The sequence below is a fragment of the Calypte anna genome, chromosome 3 (genome assembly GCF_003957555.1).
Source record: "Calypte anna isolate BGI_N300 chromosome 3, bCalAnn1_v1.p, whole genome shotgun sequence".
Lineage (NCBI taxonomy): Eukaryota > Metazoa > Chordata > Aves > Apodiformes > Trochilidae > Calypte > Calypte anna.
Genome location: NC_044246.1, coordinates 65,029,866 through 65,053,175, shown reverse-complemented (window position 1 = coordinate 65,053,175; position 23,310 = coordinate 65,029,866). Strand labels below are relative to the sequence as shown.

The 23,310-nt window shown below is 34.9% G+C and overlaps 1 protein-coding gene across 1 annotated transcript in view; it reads right to left on the bottom strand.

Annotated features, from left to right (window-relative positions):
* Nucleotides 1-23,310, bottom strand: part of TBC1D32 (TBC1 domain family member 32) — a 72,142-nt gene that overhangs the window by 31,638 nt on the left and 17,194 nt on the right. The window contains exons 15-24 of the mRNA XM_030447684.1: nt 23,084-23,226; nt 18,887-19,014; nt 17,628-17,829; nt 14,758-14,840; nt 12,887-13,037; nt 12,128-12,206; nt 10,870-10,988; nt 10,150-10,266; nt 7,873-7,961; nt 693-815 (exon numbers count right to left, since the gene is read on the bottom strand). Coding sequence (XP_030303544.1) covers nt 693-815; nt 7,873-7,961; nt 10,150-10,266; nt 10,870-10,988; nt 12,128-12,206; nt 12,887-13,037; nt 14,758-14,840; nt 17,628-17,829; nt 18,887-19,014; nt 23,084-23,226 — 1,234 coding nt within the window. The remainder of the gene's footprint in view (nt 1-692; nt 816-7,872; nt 7,962-10,149; nt 10,267-10,869; nt 10,989-12,127; nt 12,207-12,886; nt 13,038-14,757; nt 14,841-17,627; nt 17,830-18,886; nt 19,015-23,083; nt 23,227-23,310) is intronic.

The window sequence follows — 23,310 nt, the reverse complement described above, 5'->3', positions numbered from 1 at the left end:
AAACCTGCTTTTATAAATTATTTCTTACAACCTTTTCCTAGTAAGAAATTAGTAGGTTGCATCCTCAAATGGCATATAATCATCTGCTGAGTTTACACTCTGCACTGGTCCCATATAGCAAACAGTAAGAGGAAAGTTCTTAAAATTCAGCATGCTGAGAGGAAGGACAAAGTGTCTGTGACTGAGGTACTGTTTACTTCCCAAAATAAAAGGATATATTGCACAATTTTATTCAGAAAAGTCACAGAAGCTGGAGAGTTAACTAAATCATATTTTAAAAAAACAAAAAATCAAATTACTGATGGTGCTTTTAAATCATAAACATTTTAAAATAACTGTCTATTATTTACATAACATTACAAATAATATAAAATAGAAATAGACATTTAGATCACACATTTTCCACTCTTTTTAAAAAAAAGAAAAAATAACTTAAGAGAACCAGAAATAAAAATAGAAAATATACTTTTTTTTTAGTAGTTCACACTTTTGAGGTAGACATGTGAGAAAGAGCAAGGCCTGGGTCTATTCATACTTTAAGATTTATGACAAATCTGCATGTATTTGTGACAAATCTTCACTCTGACTTGAGTGGACCGTTTGTATGTTTAAAGTGACTAAGGTATTCAGGTATTTGTTCTGAGGAGATACATTTGATAGGTAAAACAATATTAACATCAGTCACTTCTTACCCTGGCCCTTCTGAAGTTTCTGTGACATTTTCCTTCTGAGCTGTTAGTAAAACTTGTGACACCTTATACTGAGTCTCCAAAAGTAAGAGGGTATTGAGGTCAGAGCACAGCACATTTAGCAACCTGGAGATGGACACATTGAAATGATAGCACATCAGTCAGGAATCCAATAATAGAGAGTAAGACAAAGGTGAACATATTTATGAGCTCTCAAAATGGGAAGGAAAAAAAAAATTAACCCCAACAACTTGAAGTCTGAAAAACACCCAGACAGAAATAGGTCGGTCAGAAGCACTTCTATCCCTTTTAGCCACTCATGTGGCACAGCCTTGAGCAAATAGGGAATGGTTCCCAACAGATTTTTTCATGTGCAATCAAAACTCAAGAGAAAATACAGGTAAACTCAGTCTGGTTTTGAGTTTATATCACAAAACAACAAAAGTGGCACAGGCTTAATAAGACATTCCATGTGAAACGTGAAGAAATTATACAATAATAGGACTGGTAATGCAACTCTGATTGTCTGAAGTGGCAGGAAAGAATGGAGATAAACATTTTTTTTTCCCTTTAGAAAACAGGCTTTTAAGCACTTCTGTACAAACACATTTAACATTGTCCAGAAACAACAAAAGATTTAACATATAATTAAACTAGAAAAACCTAGTATGGTTTATTTATTTATTTCAGAGAAACACAAACAATGCTAAATGAAGTTAATAATCACAAGAACACATGGCAGAACATTACATACAATTGTCTTTTATAACTTCAGGGCAAATTAACCCTGAAAGTACTCCAATATGTATTATATAAATCTAGCAGAGGTCAGTCCAAATCATATTACTTTCTGTTGTTGTTGTTCAAACTACTCTATTCACTCAAACATGGCAAAAGAATAATTTAATTGCAAATTTCCTGGCCCTGGAAAATAATGACTGAACATTCTTATTGCAATTTTTATTTTTTCTTATTATCACATTCATACAACACAAAATAGATTAAGTCTGATGAGAATTATATTTTTTGTTCACATAAGACTTGATATGAACTAGAGAATATGTATTGTTTCAAATCTACAGTCTGTTAGTCAATATTAACATATTAACTAATATAATACTAACATACTAACTAACAGTTGTGTGGCCAAACTGACTATCTCCTTGATTTTGGTAAGTGGAATCACACGGCTTCTTTAATTATGGCAGAACAGAAGGTCCTTCATGGGATATAAAACAGCTAGCAAATAATTCTAGCTGCTAAAAAAAAACACATTCTTTTTTATGTTGCATCTCTAAATCTGTTCAACTGAAAATAATATAATTAAACCACCTATGAATTTTCCAAGTTGCTGAAATCACCCATTATGAGAATAGATTATTATAATGTTTTTCAGTTATTTCCTTTTAAGACCACAAAATAATATGACTTTGGTTGGAATCAATATTAAAAATGTAAGTAGGCAAAAAACTGTTCCAGTTAGAATATCTTTACAGTAGCAGGACCTCGTTCTTGCTTAAGTGACATAACCTTATCACAGGATCTCCTGTGATAAGTAGTATAAATTTCTTAAAGTAATAAATAAATTATAGAATAAATTACTTGAAAGTATAAATTACTTGAAAGTATAAATTACTTGAAATGAATAAACCTATAATAATTATATATAAATCTATATAAATATATAAACCTATGAGAAACATATAATTGAAGTTACTTTACAACTACAGAATGTGGAAGCATGCTGACATTATCCTGTTGCAAGTCCCCACCACTACTAATGTAGACTCTGTCTTCTTTTAACTTTGGATTATTAAACAGTGGTCAAAGATTCACAGGACATGTGTATGCTCCAGTGATCACAACTGCAGAAGTCTTTTCCCTCAAACACATTCAGCATTCCTTCCACTTGGAAGGAAGAGATTTGTTTGCAAAGAACTGTCTATCACTAAACAGAAACTAGCTAAATAGAAAACACACTTAAAATGACATAAAATGCATCTCTTACTACTTTTGTAAACCATCACACATAGATACATTATTATCATCTTCTGCAGTCATTCAGCAAGTAAGAAAATGAGTATTATAAGAAAAAAAAATTCACCACGTATTTTAAATGACAAAATATTTACCATACATATCTGAAAATAATAAGCCAATATTCTGTAGCAGGCTTCTCTGTAGCTCTACAATCCCCAGGCTGATATTGATGAACATGTGACTAAGAGTAATATTTACAATTTTCTGTAATTTCATAGCAACAGAAACGTTTTTAAAAGATTCATGCAGAGCATTGTAATAAATACTCTTTTTCAGCCTTACCTTACACAGGCCTAAAATAAATCTATTTTTTATTGCTGCTCAAATTATGACTCTACAAAATAGGTTACCTTCAGATACCTTGTCCAGGAACAAGAACAGCATATGGTTCAAGAATTTGTCTTTAAACAGCCCCAATTTGCTTAGCTGAATGAAAAGTATTTTACTCTCACAGTTTTCCAGCTATTTTCTTGCAGAAAGACAAACTCTTGAACAATGTGCTGCCCTGGTTGCTTGACACCCACCAGTGTGAGGTGTTTCAGTGAATAAGCATGAGGCTAATAAAAATTCTTCTGATTCTGAATGTACATACAAGAGACCTTTTGATCTTACAATATTTATGAGTTTTATGGACTTACAGGCAAAATAAGGCACTGGGGGGGTTAAGGGGAAGGGTAGGAAACAAAAAAAGAACAAAAAAGTGGCATATGTGTGTAAGATCCATACCCAAAGAATGAAAAGGTTTTTTTTCCTCTTTATTCAGATGCCTATTAATGCCATATTATCAATATCATCATAGAGGGAAAAAAAAACCAAAAGAAGAAAAAGAAAAAAACAATATTGAAAACAAAGAATCAGGAACAGTATGTTATAGATTTACTTTGTTAAATGAAGGGAATATTTTGAAAGGTAACTCTGATCCCCTCCCACTGCCAACAGCCTATGCCTGTTCCCAGTAATGTAGTTTTCCTGTTGTTTTTAAGCAAGCCAGCACTGACTGAGTATCTTTGAATTTATTTTGGAGTACTGATGCTTTTGGGAAAAAGAGGTTGATTATCGAAGGTAAAAAATTGGGTTTTTTACAGTCTTTAATCCAGTTAACAATACAGTGTCACTAATATTCACAGAAAACTCAGAGAACAGCAATATATAAACACTAGAATAATGCTTTAGGCAGAGGCTTTGAAAATATAATATATGCATATATTTTCTTGACAGGTTGTAAAGCTTCAGAACTCATAGATGAATTCACTGTACTGAAATACAGATATATTGCCTTGATGCCATATAACTCAGTCTGAAAGAAAAAGTATATAACTGCTGTTTACGTAATTCCTTTGTTTATATAAGTTATAGAGATTCAATGGGATTGGCCTTGAGAGAGAGAGGTGGTTAAGACCTCCAGTGTCAAACTTTATGAAAACCTGTCTTTCTCACAGCCATTAAATTGTATGATATCAGGTACACCTGTATTAGAGACATGTAGATAATCATTAAATTTATAGAATCATAGAATCATAGAATTAGCCGGGTTGGAAGGGACCTCAGAGATCATCTAGTCCAACCCTTGACCCACCGGAGCAGTTGCTAGACCATGGCACTGAGTGCCACATCCAGTCTTTTTTTAAATGTCTCCAGGGACGGAGAATCTACCACCTCACCGGGCAGTCCATTCCATAGCCTAATCACCCTCTCCGTGAAGAAATTCTTTCTAATATCTAACCTAAACCTCCCCTGGCACAACTTAAGACTGTGTCCTCTTGTCTTGTTGAAGGTCGTCTGTGAAAAGAGTCCAGTTCCCACCTCGCTACAGCCTCCTTTCAGGTAGTTGTAGACAGCAATGAGGTCTTCCTTGAGCCTCCTCTTCTTCAGGCTGAACAGCCCCAGCTCCCTCAGCCTCTCCTCATAGGGTCTGTGCTCGAGTCCCTTCACCAGCCTGGTTGCCCTCCTTTGGACCTGTTCCAGGACCTCTACATCCTTCTTAAACTGAGGGGCCCAGAACTGGACACAGTACTCGAGGTGTGGCCTCACCAGCGCTGAGTACAGGGGAAGAATCACCTCCATGGACCTGCTGGTGATGCTGTTTCTGATACAGGCCAGGATGCCATTGGCCTTCTTGGCCACCTGGGCACACTGCTGGCTCATGTTCAGTTTCTTGTCAATGCAGACTCCCAGGTCCCTTTCTGCCTGGCTGCTCTCCACCCACTCTGTGCCCAGCCTGTAGCGCTGCATGGGGTTGTTGTGGCCAAAGTGCAGGACCCGGCACTTGGCCTTGTTGAACCTCATCCCGTTGGAATCGGCCCAGCTCTCTAGTCTGTCCAGGTCCCTCTGCAGAGCCCTCCTGCCTTCCAGTTGGTCCACACTTCCTCCCAGCTTGGTGTCATCTGCGAATTTGCTGATGATGGACTCAATCCCTTTGTCTAAGTCGTCGATAAAGATATTAAACAGAACTGGGCCCAATACTGATCCCTGGGGGACACCACTAGTGACCGGCCGCCAACTGGATGCAGCCCCATTCAGCACCACTCTCTGGGCCCGGCCCTCCAGCCAGTTCCTAACCCAGCACAGGGTGCTCCTGTCCAAGCTGTGGGCTGAAATTTTCTGTCTTTAGTATGTTAATTTATTACTTTGATTATTGCTGTGAATTTCTTCTCTCTAGGATTTGAGCATTTAAATTCAGAATACTTCTTAACAGAAAGACTTGAGAACTTTTGCATTAGTTCCTATACACCCAGATTTTCAGCCTGTACAAGAGTGCCTGAAACAGCCTTCAGTGTTATTTTACCAATGAATATTGGCCAACTGATAGAATTTCTGCTTATAAATAAGTACAAATCTGCTTTGAAGTGGAACATTGAAGTGGAAGTTTTAAAATCAGAGGGAAACTGTTTATATACTTCCACTTTTCTCATCTCCAATGTCTTGCTTAAAGTTTCCCCTTAATAATTAATACTGTTTGTTTCAAAAAAGACGTCTGAGAGACATCCTTGCCCATGGCAGGGAGGCTGGAGTAGATGATCTCTAAGGTCCCTACCAACCTAAGACATCTTATGATTCTTTAATTTCTGAATTTTCTGATCTGTTGAGCAGCTGATACTATGTGATCTCACTGCTGCTTGATTTGGTATTCTTGATGAACTCAATCATGGGAAAAACAACTGCACAAGACATGATTCAGTTTACAGAGCACACATCTGCAATCAGCAGCACTCACAGAAAAGCTCACAGAACTTGATGACAAAAGGTGTTTAAAATAAACTGTATATTTATGATATTCAGATAATATATCCTAGGGTTTCTTATAAGCCTTAATAATGTGAATAACACATGTGAGTAAGCATGACAAATTACAGAAACATCCAGAATTCTGATACCTTTCTAACAGAGAACTTTGAATATCTATGTAACAATAAAAATTCTTTGTCCAGGCAGTTGAATTAGTCAAAATAAAAGGCTTATATGTACCAATTTTCTACTATTTGCAAAAATCTTTTGTACACCACACCCCATATTATCATGAAAAGCCATTTAAAAAAATAAAATACCACAGTTTGTGCTATTCACATGCCCATATTAAAATTCCCAGGCAAAGGGGAAGGGAATAGGGAACGGGGTAAAAAAATAAAATAAAAAAAAGACTGAACGAAATGAAGTTGAATATGAAGTTCTTAATACCACTGAGATTCCTGGAGTCCCTGCAGAACACAAAGCTTCTATTGAAAATTATATTTTTTAAAAAATAAATGCCTTTACATGATATCCAACATTGTTATGAGTAGTGTTGAAAGCCTGCAATGAAACTGCTACTTGATCTTTTCTTGAAATCTGACAGCATTCAGTTCAACTTCAACACATGATCCCTATATTTGTGTACCAGTCTCTGTCTCACAGCATGGGAGTCAACCTCTTACACAATCAGGTTGAATACTTCAATTTTTTTGGTACCTTACAAGAGTTCCTAACTTCATTGTAGGAGAATTCTGGTTTTTAATCTTACAAAGGCAGAACACAATCTTAAAGTAAACTATTCCTTTAAACTGTGAAACATCTCACTTTCCTTTATCCCTAATTAAATCAATGGCAGTTATGACAAGCTTTTTATGGAGTCAGTGTAATCTTAAATGAAGAATAGTGTCTTATTTTTGAAATTTCATCTCAGGACTTCTTATTCCTATTCAACTGGTGATTTCCTCCCAAAGAGCAATTATATGGCACAATCACCTATCTATCAACTCCAAATTCTACCAACTATCAACTCCAAATTCTACCACTGTTCATCTCCTCCATGCTCAGGCTTATCAGCAAATTATAATGCATGGTATGGTTAATCATAGTAGTATGAAATAATTTTAATGTATTCTCAAAGTACAAATACAGTTGTAGAAAGCTAACATTGCAGTACTTAACCAATTGGGCTATATCTCTTGCCAAGCAAGGTTTTCAATTTTCCATACCATGAAGTACAATCCAGCAGATATTTTATATCAAATGCACAAAACATATTCATAACAAAAATATGAATTCAAGGATTTACATAATCAACTTTGGAATACAGAAAATTAAAAGACAGAAAATAATTTCTATGTTAAAAATTTGCAAAGCACTTAATATTACTTAGCACGAGCATGACATTGCGAGCATATTTTAAGTGCTTCTTCATGTTCTAGAAATATTTCACATCAAATGGTACTGTCCTTCTCAAAATAAGTTTCGGTGAAAATTGGTAATTAATACATTAAAAAAAAACTAAAAAGAAAAAAAAAACAAACACAGGGAAACTAGACAAACCAAATTGATATAAACATGGCAAAAATTACTGATTATTTCAGTATTTCAGTACTATTTATTCATGCATGTACCACATATTCTTTTCAATCAACTAGACAAAATAACAACATGCAATTTCTATTACTGCTTATCATATTACAATATATCCATTTACAGGTAATAAGATTAGACTCATTGCTATTCTCATTTCATAGGTCATTTTTCATTTAATCTTCTTATGTTTTTTTAAAAGGGAAGAATTTCATCTTCTTGCATAATAAAATCCAAACAACATTATCTTAGCAGAAGCAACACATCCAAGCATGATATATCCTATTACCTAATGTGACCAGAGAAGAAAAAATTAGCATCTTACCTCAGACCAAAGACATGTGATTGTTCATAATTGAATAACGAACGAATTTTAGCTTCTGAATTCAAAATTATAAGCCTGTCAATGATATCCTGCCAAAGGAAGAAAAATGTAAATATCTCCTGTATGAGTCTCCTGTATTATTTTATATTTTGTGCATGTAATAGCTTTATAGCTATGAGTATTCTAAAATTAAACGTAGAAAAGAATAGTAGAGACAGGTAAAAGGACCCTGTTCCATTTTCTAAAACACTTTCCATGGGAAACAGAGTTAAAAATAATCTGACACGTATTAAAAAAGATTTTTCTAAAGGAACAAAATAAAAACCTGATTACTGAACAGTTATAGACAGTAAAAACCCAACTGATAATCTTTTCAGTCAATAATGCAGCTTGTTAGCCAGAGATACAAAGGAGAAAAAAATGTTTAAATACTGTGCATTTAAGAAATATAGGGCAAACAGAGATAATTAAGTTTTGTGCATTATCAAATATAGTACAGTATAAATATTAAAAGTTTGCAACATGACATGATTTGAAAATACAGAAAACAAAGCACACAAAGCAATTAAGTGTTCTAACACAATCTTCTAGTGGCACTGAAATTGCTTTTACTTTGCTTTCTAACCATTGCCATCTGGTCAAACATTTTATCTTTAGCTCTCTGCAATCACTGCCCAAAAATGTGTCTATAACAAATCTAGACGTATGCTTAATTCCAGAAGTTTTCTGAGGGTGTAGACTTAGTCATTACATTTTATACTAACATTAAATGAACTGACAATTTCCCTTCTGTTAACTACATAGAATCATAACATGGTTTGAGTTGGAAGGAGCTCTAAAGATCACCTAGTTTCAACCCCTCTGCCATGGGCAGGGACACCTCCCACTAGACCACATTGCTCCAAGCCTCATGCAACCTGGCCTTGAACACTTCCATGGAGGGGCATCCACAACTTCCCTGGGCAACCTGTGCCAGTGTCTTGCTGCCCTCATGGTGAAGAATTTCTTATTAATGTCTAATCCAGATCTACCCTCTTACAGTGTAAAACTATCTTCTCTTTTCCCCTGACTACATACCCATGCAAAAAGTTTTCAAGCCCTCTTCAGGGACTGGAGGCACTAGAGATCTATAATCTTGGATTTCTAGTTTAGGATTGCAAAATCCACTTTTCACACATGGATTCATGTAGTTAAATGAGAAAAATCCCATGCAAAACATCACGTAACTGTTCAAGAGAACTTTGAACAATTGTATCAGTATTACTATTTCTGTAATTACAGAATTCCAGAAAGTGCCTCTAAAGCCAAAAGAACACAGGCTTTCTAAAATTACAAAAATCATTACTTAAGATCTATCCCAATCTGAAAACTCTCAAATATGTACCACCTTCAACATAAATCTGTCTCTGCCAGTGCCCCAGAAAACTTGATGCCTAAACAGAGCTATTCACTAGTGGGCACACCAACACTGGGTGGACTGGAAAAATTAAAGCATCCCATTTCTTCCTAAAATCAAAGCAATACTATGAAAAAGAACTACAAAGAAACCTCAAAACATGACATACACTATTGTGATAGACTCTGTTTAAGACAAGCAACTTAAAATTCCAGCAATAGAGAACTTGTGCTAAACACACTTTAACACAACAGCAATTCCACATGCTGGCTCCCTAGAAAAAGTCTGATTTTGTTACTCAGGGTCACAGTCTACATTAGCCCGTGGCTTCTGGATGAGAAGAAAACCTAATGGACTGCAGTTGCAGAAACAAAGATGAAATAATACTAAATACAGAAATGGCAATAAGATCCTTCATAGGACTGAAATACGCCCCAAACAATAACTTTCCAATAACTTTTCCAATCAGCTTTTCTTATTTTTTTTTAAATTCACAGATACCTGTGATAGAGCAGTATCACATAAAATACAAGTATAGATATTTTCTAGCATTTTCCCAGCATGTAAATGCATGCACATACAAAGGTGTTTATCCATCACTTTTTTCCCCATGTAAAAACACAGTTCTAACATAAGCCAGGAAAGATGATCTCTAAATTAGGTATTAAATTTGATATTACCTTTAGGATTTCAAAATTAAAATTTAGGTTAATATGAAGTGATATGTGCATATACTGCCCTCATGCTGTATATAATACAAAATGCAAAAAAATTTCAAAATCTAGAAAAAGTTGACTCTATTTTTACAGTAACATTTTATCAGGAGAGATGCCCTCACAGAAGTATTTATTTTTCATTCAAAATAAAAAAATTACACTTACAATAATATCTGTAGGTACTTCACGGAGTGAGTATGTTGGTTTATTTGGTATATTTTGTTTATTCAGGAGCTCAAAAACTGCAGGGTAAGTGAGTAAGTTTACTAGAGAAAGAAAAGACTAGAAAAAGACAAAAGTAGGAGACAAAAGGTAATGTTAAGTATAACAAAATAAATATTAGCAATTATTTGCCATTTAAGTTTTTTCTTATCCTTATTTGTAGACCAAACTTGACATAAACAGAGCTGCCCAAAACAAGACTGCAAAACCTGGAAGGTGCCTATATAATCTAAGAAGGCAACAGTGTCTGTGAAACACATATTGTCTACCAAATTGTACAAGAAATTTCAAGAATTACAATATTTTCACTATCAAATAACTTTAAAATCTAGAGACACAGCATACTCTAAAATGCATCACTCTCCCCGATTATACTCCAGTAATCAGGGAATAGAACTAATGGCCCGTATTTTAAGACTTTCACTTTTGCCATTATTTTATTTATTATTTTATATTGAAATTAATGGATCGTTGGCATTGTAACCTGCCATGCAACAGATTAATCCTTTCAACCAGTCACCATTTGACTAGCATATTATAATAATTTTACCCCACATGCCAAGAAGCAAGTAGAGTCACAATAAAAATTCTCTGAAAAGTATCTGGCATTCAATACCATACATTTTCCTCTATGCTAATACATAAGATAAAGTAATTTCTCACCTTCTGACAGCTTTGGTCAATGGGGTCCACTGGAGTAGATTTGGGTTGGGTTATCCTAACATCATCTTTTCCACACTCCAAGAGAGCCCATAGTTCAGTTACAAGTGCCTTTACAAAACCTAAACCAAATTTTTTTTCTAATTGTGAGAATGGTAAAAATACCAAAAAAACTATTTTCATATAAAAAACCACTTTACACCAAAATTCTAAAACAGATTCTTAAAATTCTCTACATTGTGGACTAAAATTTCACCAGACAGATTGCCTGAGGATTATTCTCTCTTCTATTCCAAGTCCTTTAGTCAAACTGCCTTTCGGCAGCAGTTTGCTAATATTCAATCTAAAATCTATAGCAACAGTTTGAAAGACTGCTATACTAGAGTAGGATGATATTTATACAACTTCCATGTGAATGATCTGACCTTTTTTAACAAATTATCTGCTACATATCCAGGCTTAGATACTATTGGGTTTGTGGTTTTTAAAAATACAGATTGACTATAACTCATTAAGAAATGTAGACATACTATAGTGAAAAGCTTAGAACTGAAAAAAATCTTTAGAAGTACTACTAGCTGAATTTAAAAGATTGAATATTAAAGTAGAAGAGGGAAAGATAACCATATAACTCTGAAATCTTCAAATATAAGTTACAGGATTAGTATAAACTTCACATAAACTACACAACCTCCTCTCAGTGTTGAAAAATTCAGTGCTCCTTACTTTTGGTCTACTATTTGTTTTTGACACAAGGGGGAATTCAAACAATCTCAGTTCCATTTCCTTATTGTATAAGAGCACCAGAGACATTTAGGTCTTTGCAGTTTCTCACTCTTCAGTAACCATGGAAAAGTACATACAAATTACAGAAATCAACAGTTACTAACTCTGATCTGTAGGACACCAAGAAACACTCGCAAATTGCCAACAACTTATTTGCAATTTGTTCTTTAACAGATAAAGAAGTCTTCATAAACATGCAAGAAATTTATGGAAACTCAAACAAATAAAGTAAAAATTTTGCATAACTGAATTAAAAACCAAAAACAAAGCACTGCATCTGTGGGAGTGGATGGCTTAAAAAATGGTAAGAATAAATTTTCATCAAGAAGAAATCAATAGATGTTTAAGCAGCCTTTGCTAATGCTGTTTAGTCATCCCACTTGGTTGACCTTTTTAATGTCTTTCTCACCTTCTTTTTCTCGTATGCAAGACTACAGCATTTAAGTATTTGTAACATCAGCAATCTTCCATTTACCTGATCTCTGTAGAGCTACTGCACCTGTTGGTGTTGAAGCCATTTGTGAAACCATCACTCTGGTACCAAATTCTTCATACTGGTTTGTCTCCTAGTAACAAATATGAAAGCACAGTGTTAGTTACTCAGTGGGCATAAAACTCACAAATGATCTCTTAAATATGGATCTCTCCTAGAGCTGTTTACAGAATTTAATCCAGAATTTAAACCTGAATGGTTCATAGACATTACCCTCTGGAGACTTACCAGGGTCAGATTCCAAAATACTTTATCAGGTATCTAAATTTAAATGCAAAATATCATGGTTTAGACATGCAATACCAGCAAATAACAGAAACATTGTAATACTAATTCTTTTTGCACACATCCTGTGGTATGTCTGTAGCATGTTTTTTATTTCTCCTAAAATGCATACTATTGATTTTTTCTTACATCTCAAGTATTGTCTAGTATATCTAGTTTTCAACATCACCTACCAACTTGGTATAGAAAAATTTGCACTTAGAAAAAAACACAAAACATTTCTTAGCATTTCAAACTTGGCAGAAGTCAGAAAAGCTATATATATGCCTGACATTCTGAAGATAAGTAACATCCAATAAACTTAAATCAGTGTGGAACCAGTATCAAAGATCTTAAGCCACATTTTAAATCCATTTTTGCAAAAATTGACAGAATGGTTTCTGGATGTATTTTCTTATTATTTTATTTTGTCTCTCTTTTATTATAGTTGTTAAAAGAAAGAAAAAATGTATAGACTCTAATGCTCACCTGAAGGTTTTTTGATAAACGGCTGAACAAGAAGTTTACACAATCATTTGTGGCACCTGTACTATGAAGCAGAAACAGTCCTTTGGGTGTGGCAGAAAAATTTAGCAAGGAATCTAACAAAGCCTCTTCCCATAACAAACTGCAAAGGTAGAAAGATACCCATTGAAATGATACATAAAAAGGCAAGGGAAAAAAAAAACAAACTATGATTTCTAGCCTTGAAAAAAAAACCCAAACCAAAACAGCACTTCATTCACTGGACTCTATGTTTACTCTACCTTCTTTTTTCCACATTAGTTTAAAAAAAAGCATTTGGGAAAGTGGTAATACATATTAGTATGCATTTTGTAGAAACATTCAAATTCAGGCTGGCAAAATTAAGGCTAGATATATGATGTATACAATAAATAGATGATGTATAATGGGGAACTCAAAAGACCCATGCCATCCTTAAGACTACTAATGACAGCATCTGGCTCTAGAAAAATCTTTTCAGGTATTAATGTGGCAGTTACAAATAGGCAAAGCAGGCACAGAATTCTCCACCAATTCAATTGTACATTACACTATGAGAAACTAATAAAACCTCATGGTTGAGGAGAAAAAGTGTCTTGCTAGAAATTAGTATAGAATTATGAAAATAAGGTGTTATACACAATAGCTTCATGTACTAACAGCAGTACATGGAAAATATTATCTACAGACACTGCAGGAAGAGCAGCAATTGCAAGAATAAAGTATGATAATACTCTCTGCCTTATAAAATATGCTATGCCCTAAAAATAAAGTAGAAGCCATTACATCACCTTTGAGTAGGTACCACCCCTGCAGGTATCACCTTGTGATTCTGTTTCTCTGAAAATATTTGCTTGCTGGATTCTCATCTCTTTATCTCTCTCTCATTTCTCATTCCCATTTTTGACTCCTATCACTAGCAAGCAGCATGCAGCTTTTCTTGCAGCAGTGTACTGTTACCCCAAACTTAAATTACATCTCCTGCAGAATCTCTGCCATGTCATGTTCAGAAGCAAAAATGTCACCCTGAAATACGTCTGTCTGTCTTGTTCCATAGTCAAATGAAAAAAATCTAGATGCTAGGAAGAAATTATAGCTTCTGTCCATGGCTGTGATTAGTTAAGCCCCCTCACTCAGAGAGCATTGCATCCCTAGGTTTCTTTTTAGTAATAGATTTGAACTGCTATCACCACTTCACACGACACCACAAGCTAGACTAGTAACTGCTACTTTTGCAAATTATAAATGAGATTTATGGTAAAGTATAAACAAGAATTTACTTAATTAAATTGGTTCTGCACTAACAACATGGTTCTGAATTTTAAGGCTTGTAAACATTTGTATATTTTTCACCTTAATGCATTCAAACATCCATAAAGGGACATAAATTTTTAGTATAAAAGGAAGGATGGTGTTCAGTTAATACCTACTTACTTCAGGTAAGTAAGTAAGGCTTTCAGCCAAATTCTGCCCATCTTACTATAGAGTGTTTTTAAGATGTAGGTACCTCAGAACAGCATTTTAAATTAAAGACACATCAAAGCCATAAGATAGCCTCTGACAGTTATTTTGTTTTATGCTTTCTAATTCACATTTTCCTCAAACCAATTTCTATAGTTAAAGAAAACCGTAAGTCAGTTTTACACATATTAAACACTCTCTGTAAAAAAAGAAAATCCTTAAAGGGCAAGACAGTTTTGTAACTCTACTGAGACCTATGCTATCTCTCTACTTATCCCTATGCTTTTCACAAAAAACTCTCAGGGTTATAAGATGCCTCCACCGTGGATAAAGTAGCAGTGTGTGTTCACCTGTGCATGTGCATAAACCAAGCACCAACTTACATGTCTTTTGACTCCAGACTTATTGATGAAGTTGAGTCTGCACCAGTTACAGGAGTGGGAACTCTTTCTGAAAGCAAACTCATCTGTCAAAATAAAAACAAATTTCTCCTTACATTTTATTTACACATTTTTTTAAACTCCAGATCTTGCTCGTTCTCATTAAACAAATAACTGTTCTAGCTGTGGACTAGTCTCTGACTAGTCTAGTCAGAGTACACTAATTGCACTACCTTTTTATTCTAGAAAAGTTTTTTTTTCTTGAGCATAAACCACTTTAAAGATAGAACAATTTTTAATTTTTTTAAATTAACTTTTTAGAAGTTAAAAAACCCTTTCTTTTACTTTTTAACTAGAGAGTCCAAAAGTAAAAGATGTCCAATTAAAATAAAAAAATAAAATAAAAATAAAAAAATAAAGTAAGTGTATCTATATTATACTATATATAATTAGAGCTAACAACATAAATCTAAATACATAATTATATATCTGATGGAGGTGTGAATTGATAGGCATGAAAAACACTGAATATTTAAACTGAGTGATTAAGCTGCTTAATGTTTATAGGAATAAGAAGCATATTGCATGACTCAAATGAAAGTAAGCAGTCACCAATTTACTCTCTTATGAATGTTATCTAATGAATATACTAAAGATTCTTCCATCAAACTTGTCAGTTGTCCTGGATCTGTTTAGTTCCCTTTTATTATCACCTGTATGAATTCTGTCTCGGAATTCCAGCAGAATCCATCAGAAAAAGAAAAGAACAACAACAACAAAAAGTGTTGTCCCATCAGTCTTAGAACTCCAGCATGGGTGTAAAATAGGAGGAAATAAACTACCAGGCTGAAAAATTGTCACTACTGGCTGGAGAGAGTCCACCAAAGTCTACTATTTCATTACACTATATATGGTAGAGTATTTTATAAATTGCAGACATCTTAAAATTGAACAATGACAAAAAATAATTTGAAAAGTAATCAAGATGACAGAGTTGAAAATGTGACTTTCCTGTAGTAACTTGTCAGTTCCTGAAGTCATTAAGACTTCTCCAGTCTCAGATTGACCTCCAAAGTGATGGGAAGAAATGGCACTTTGTCAGTTAAACATTTCATGATTTTTTTTTTAATTCAACACATTAGCCTACGTAGATTGTATGTGTCAAAACAAATTGTCTAAATGATGTCCTATACCATAATAAAGGATTGTAATGTGCAAAGAAGTCTTTTGTGCATGTGCAAATGCTGTGGTGCTTTAGAGGAAATAGCAAAATGGCCACCAAAAAAGCATACAGCAGTCAGCATCTGTTAAACATTAAATGGAGTAACAGCTTAGTCCAAGCAAAACTAACTAGTTACACAATAGGAAATCACAAAAAGACAGATTGTTATGAAAATTACAGCATGATTCAAGTGAATTAAACTCCTCAATTCCATAAATCAAGTTCTCAATACTACGAAGAGCATAATTTTCAAAAAGAACATTTTTGATGAGACAGTTTACTGTGATATAATTATGATTGCAGGCAATAACATATTTTTAATCAAACTATGTTTTCCCATAATATTCACATATAAATCAATGAGAAGTATGCACAAGCTGGTGATTTAAGTCTCCTATTCATGTTCTATCTTTCTGATATTTTCTGCCTCAGTTTACATTGTTCCTGTATTATTTTCTTTTCTAAAACTAGGAAAAGCATAGAGCATTTGACAGGATGAATAGCTCTTACATTATCTTTCCCTTGCATTCAGTCTCCCTATTGCTTCCTCAACCCCATAAAGAATCTATAGTTTTTTAGCCAATTTTTATTTTCCAGCTTGGTCTGATCCTGCTCCAAGAAAATATTTTACAATCACTAGATAAAAAAAAAAAAAGAGATTGTTCCATTTTTTAATATAAAGTGAAACAACACACCTAAATTTTGGTTTTCCATGGAGAGCTCTAATACCTATAGTTTAATTATGTATTTAGGTTAGCTGAAAGCTAAACTTGAATCTCTGTATGCTTCCTATGGTATTCTAATGATTCAACCATTTATTTGAATATTACTTCACAGTAAATTATTGAAAACTGCTCTTGCAGCATCTACAGTCATTTTCCCATCCTATGTTTTATAGTAATAGGCAAGAATTTTTTGCTCTGCGTAGTGCAAATAGAACAATGAAAACAGAGAAGTTTAGTGAAAAAATGCAGACATCCATATATCTTGTTCAGTACATTTTTAACAGAAATCAGAATACACAGAACTGTTGCACCCAAACTCTTTCAAGCAGAAAAAGCATTATACTAGCAATCAAAGTCAAGTTGAAGTCCAGACTGCACTTCATAAGATATAAAAGTATACAGGTAAGACAAGAAACTCCCATTTCTCACTTCTTATTATGGTCACTTTGGCATCAATTTACTCTAACTATTTAAGTCAAATATTTGGAATCTTTTTTTTTGTCTTCCACATCTCCCACTGAAACTAACTAGTTTAACCTAAAAAATATCAAGACCCCACCCCACAAGTTTTTTTTCTTTCAGAATATCCCCCACTATTGCAGACCAGAGCTGTGGTAGACCCTGGCTGTCATGACATTAGATGATCCCTAGCACCAAGGACAATGTTTAGAAGGGAGCTGATCTAAGACTGATAGGTCTATCAGTGCATCTTGAGAGTTCCTGGTTACAGCATAGAGCCCTCTAACTATGCTTCTGCTACGTTCACACACAGAAGGAAAATTTGAAAGGTAGAACTTCATTTTTAGAACAGTTCCATGCATTCACTCACTACTTAAATATAAGCAACCTGAAACAAAGAACTATTACATAAACTGAAACTTAGAGTAACAGAGCTTCCAATGTTCCATATTCAAAACAAGATTTACCTTTTTCCAGGCCTCTCCTATAGATTCATGCAAACCATAAGGAATTAGCCTTTGCAGGCCTTCACAAGTTCTGTACATCTGACGACATACAAAAATGAAAGCTCCTTTAACAGCTGGCAAACTCTTGGATCCAGATAAAAGAGAAATGTTGTCATGAAGAAGTTTCTTTGTAAACTGAACAATAACATGAACAGCTGCAGGACTAAAAATAAAATAACACTTTTAAAATTTTGTTTCATTTGTTTCATTGTTTCACCACTAACAAATCCTCAGAGTAAACTTTATTTAAATTTTTCTAGAAGAAAAGATCTATGGAAAAAAACTATGTCGCATTATGGAGGGGCCAACTGTATTGTAACTTGTAACACAAGTCAGAAGAAAAATGTCCAGCAAGTGGGTTTTCTTTAGCTGCAGTTCAACATAAATCAAAAATGCATCCTTATTCTTCCATCCAGCCCACACAGCCATGAATTACACAGACTGTGTGTTTTATTAGGAGTCCAGTTGGGAATAGGAGCAAGAAGTCATTTTAGCTTCTGCTTAGTCAGCTTTAAGGACATTGTACAAGATAAAATTTGTCCTTCTTCCTTTTTCCTATCTAAGATCTCCTTCTGAACATTTCTAGGCTTGCAATGTGAATAGCAATTCTTCCTCCAAAATATTTTAACTTCCAACATTCCTTAAAAACATAGGCAACTTCTGAGATCCCTCCACTTACAAGACATACATTCCATATATTTTTATGACCTATATCTTTTATATTTTTAAATGCTAGCCTCAACTTTGCTGCCCAGTTTCAAGTTTTAGCATTGGAAAACAACAGAATACCCACAGGATCACAGAGATCCTAAGTTAGACTCCGTGTTATGTCAGCTTCTGTCTCTACTAGATGTTTTGAATAGTGAATGTTACATTAAACATATTATTTCAATAAATTAGGTTGATTTTAAATGTTGATTCAAAAACCATTTAATATATTCAGAAAAATGAAAGATCTCACATAAATAAGAAAAACAAGTAAACAATGGAAATCTTCCTTAAAAAAAATATATAAATTTTCATTTCACCAGTGTCACATACCCTTAAATGTCTCCTTATACCTTCTCTAAACACTTACCACTTTACTTCATAATCAGATACTTTACTCCAAACATAAAACAAACACATTAAAGATAAATGAAAAAAGAGAAAATAAGTTTCAGAAGGCTAATGTAATTCATTCGAGTACTCACTAAAGTTATTTGTTAATGCACTCTTACCGATCTTCTTCAACATTTTTTTCACTTTCTTCATACAGAAGAAAAGAAAGACCATCTTCTACAGCAGCAATCCTTGCCAAAATATCAGCTACATCAATTAAAGCAGTTTCAAGACAATTTACATACACCTGTTTGGAAGAAAGTAAAACAAAACAAAACAAGTTTTGATTCAATGGTTTTATGCAAGCTGTTTACTCATGTCTGGCTTATATATGCAGACCACAAAAAAAATCACCTTTCTAAGTAAAAAGCCTCTGCCCAAATGCCATCACATAGAAATCTTCATCACAAATAGCAATAATTGTAACTTTTCATTATTATTGCATTAGTTCAGTGACTGCACAGATACAAAAGAACAAACACTTCTGAACTCCTTTTTTTCTTTATCATCATGAACATGGAGAGGGTCTTAAGAGGCCCTCTATGAATGTAAGAGCACTACCTGAATCAAGGTGAGGAACACGGTAACTCCTTCATTGCTGTATAAGCATTGGCAACTCTTTGGGTAGAAATGAAATTATAGTTCCAAAGATCTTCTGATTCCACCTAACTTCTAAGGTGCAGTAGGGCCCTAACAGCTTTATTATGAGGAACCCTGCTGCAAAGAAAAAGTTGTCTGCCAATTCTTATTCACTTTAGAGTACTATATAGGCCCACCTAGGCTGTAAACAAGCAGAATTGAACATTTAGCATAGGAATTCAGATTATTTGATCTGATACCATCACTAACGAATACTCTACCCAAATTAACGCTAAACTGACCATTGGTCATTAATAAGTGAAGTCAGTATATTCCAATAATAAGCAGAACATGGATGGTCCATGAAGAACCTGTCTGGAATCAGCAAAGGTGAGAAGCCAGGAACTGAGCATGATATAAAGGTTGGCAAGCTGCTACCTCTGCCTTCGGGTGTGGGGGCATTCCCACCATACCCAAGCAAAATGAGCAAAGTCCAGTGATGGTAATTCACTCCAGAGGGCTGTACTGCCACCCAGTGTGACCTGGACAGGCTGGAGAACAGGGCAGAGAACTTCATAATATCCAACAAGAGCAAATGTAGGGTCCTGCACATGGGAAGGAAGAACCCCAAGCAGCAATATAGGGTAGGGGTGGCCCTGCAGGAAAGCAGTTCAGTGAAGGATCTGGGGGTCCTGATAGATACTAAATTATCCAAGAGGCAGAATCGTGCTCTTGCCAGGAAAGCCAGCAGAATCCCAGGCTGAATAAAGAAGAGTGTGGCCTGTAGGTCTAGGGAGGTCATGATCGAATAAGAGCTCTCAAACTTCTCTCTTCAAGGATGGACCCCCACCCTATTACCTATGCTGCCCCTGAGCCCAAGCTGCTGAGCCCACGTTGCCAGCCCTAGGAGAGGAAGCAGTAGGGGAGATACGCTGAGGGTCCCACAGTAGATAGCAGCTGTAATTCTGCAGGACTTAAGTGTCCTAAACGTGCTCAGCAAAACTCTGTTGCTGTCCATGTGCCTCAATAATTTGGTCATGATATAATCAGAGCGTACCTTCTCCCCTAGAGACTGAGAAACACTCCAAATTCCTTGGACTTATACACAAGTGTATAAGAAGCAGATCAGTTTTCAAAGCAAGAGGTCCCACTAACCACACTCGGGACAACAGAGTGGAGTTAACAGCTAGATGAGCTAGGGACAAGTACTGTCCACAGTGACAGTGACACTTGCTAAATATCTAGTATGGCAGAATAGGGAATAAAGCAGCACTCTTCTGAAGTTGAAGTCCACTACTTAAATCTTTTCCACTCTTCCTTAATACACCAAGGACAGCTGCACTCACAAGAGAAATTATTTTTAAAATGCCATGCAATCCATCTCTAGCTTCTTCTCTTACAGGTAGCTCTATATTTTATATAGTGCACAGGGGAATAAGAAATAGTCTTCCTACTTTAAAATTTAAGGAATTTACTGTTGATGCTACTGGTCAAAGTAACCCCAGAGAAAATGCCATTTTGACTTTGGATTTTAAGTGGAAGTTTCAATGATACAGAGGATTAAAAATATCCCTCATCTTTTATTTTTAGGTTATCATTGTTTAGGATCCAAAGAAAGGAACATACTATGCTGTCACTGTTTCAAGATTGTTATTATTTTGCTTCCCTTGTGCAACACCAAAATAAAACTAAAACCCAAGTAGTCTATTTAAAATGTGAATGCAATGTTCTGCACCAGCTATTCTTCAGCATCTACTCAGAGGCTGCAGAGCCCAAAAAGGTCAATAGTGCTGCCCACAAACTGATTCTTCTGACAGCTCCTGCTTATAGCCACCACACTTCTCCCTTTTCTCCTACAGATACACAATACTACTCTGTTTAAAAGGCAGTAAGGTTTACACGTAACTAAGTGAATTCTGAGCTCACATGTAAAAACTAACAGCATTGTGTTTGTTCATTAGTCCACTTCATACAACCATGGAGCCCCATACACAGCTCCAGGGCTACCCACTTTCCAACCCCAGATGAAGAAAGACGCATGCCTGGCACAGCCTTCCTTTTGAGATAGGCATGGTCCAGTTTTAGAGTCCAAAATGAGTATTCCTGTATGTTTCAGAAGTGCCAAATGTTTGACTGGGAAGGAAAACCAGCTTAAAATCTTGTAAAAGAGGGTCACTCTGATAAGGTCTACCCTTTCTAGCTACAGTTTGCCAGATGCAATACAAAACAATATGCACCTCTGCTAGGACACATACGACAAATTCCAGACTCACAATGCATAACCAACCTACTGCAGCTCCTCTGCAATTAAATATTCCTGAACATGACTCTTCTCTTAAGCAGACCAGTTACTAAATCACAGGAGGATTTAAAATTTAAGAGTTCAGCTAACTATAGGAAATAGATGACCATAGCAGAAACACAAATTGAAAGGGAAGGACTGTTAAACATTGAGATTTCTCTTTTTATTTAATAATGTATAATAAAAGATGCAGTTGCATATGCTTTAGAGTACCATGTGACTGTAAATTTTGCCTGGGGAATTACACCAGCCTCTATCACAGTAAATCAATGAAGTATTGCCTCAGTACTGTTTTTAAAGCTGAACAGCAGTGTTCAAAGTATATGCAGGCTCACTCATTTTTTGTATGATAAAAATTTGCACTGAATTTTTGCAATGTAAAAACAATACATCTTAAGTGTTCACCTTGCAAAACCATTCATAGATAGCCTTATAATAAAATGTAGAACTAATGCTACCGTATTCAGAAGAGCTAAATTATTGACATAATAAAGTTTTTTCAAGATTATGGTTTTAAGGTTTACAAAAATACACTCTAAAAATATTTACTTGGAGACTGGAAACTTGTTTACATTTTTAAAATATCACTGGAATATTTTTGTATAGGTAAAAATATCTTCAGGGATGAAGAGTCTTTTCTGAAAACAAACTGCACTGAGAAAATAATCAGACAGATACTGATAAAATTCAGCTTTAAGAACATGATATATTTAAGTAAGGAACCCAGATTGTCTTTCAAGCATGAGTCTCAGGAAGCAAGTTCAAAACTCTTCAGCCATTAACATCTCTCTTTTTATGTAAGACAGCAAAGGTTCATCCATGGACTCACAGACCACCATCCCCTTTCAACTAAATAATTTCAGTCCAAACAAGAACAGGACAGGCTGTAATTGCAACTAGAGCTTCAAGTACCTAGAGGCAGATAATGTTTCCCAAGACTTTTTCTGTAAAAACATTTACACTAAATGCCCCTAAAACAAACAAAACTACTCTTCCTTTTACTAACTAAGAAAATTGCTATATTCTATAAAGAATTACATATTTTACCTATACTGATGAACTGATGACTGAGAAACCTTAACTTCAAGTTGTTCTTTTAGAAAGAAACAAAAGTAGGTTGTCTTTAGAATAGCTGGTAGAGCACATAAGCATTCAAAAGTCACACAAAAACATTGGAAGAAAAAAAAAAAGTGCTCTGACTTTTCCAAAGGAACCGTCTCACTACACCAGAGTTTTTCCAACTGTTCACAAGATGTCAAGAAAACAAGTTTGTAAGACCTGTCATAATGAGAGCCGCTGCTACTTAGGTCACACTTTAATAAAGCAGAAAATACTAAGGAAGCTACCATTTCCTAAACGGATGTTCTACATAGAAAATACAGAAAAATTATGATATTCTACAGATTTAAAAATTATTTGGAAGATTACTACACACCTCTGTGCCATTCAGTAAGCTTCGAACAGGATGAAGTAGGGCATCTATCACTGCATCTGTATATAAACATTCAGCAGCACATCCTGTTTGTTCACAAAAAACTTGTAGAATCTCCATAACAAGACTTGCTGGAGAATAATTGTCTGGTGAACACAAGAAGTATTTGTTTATATTTTAACTTACAGAAACATACCTATTTAGCTTATGTATATACTTCCAAATTATGA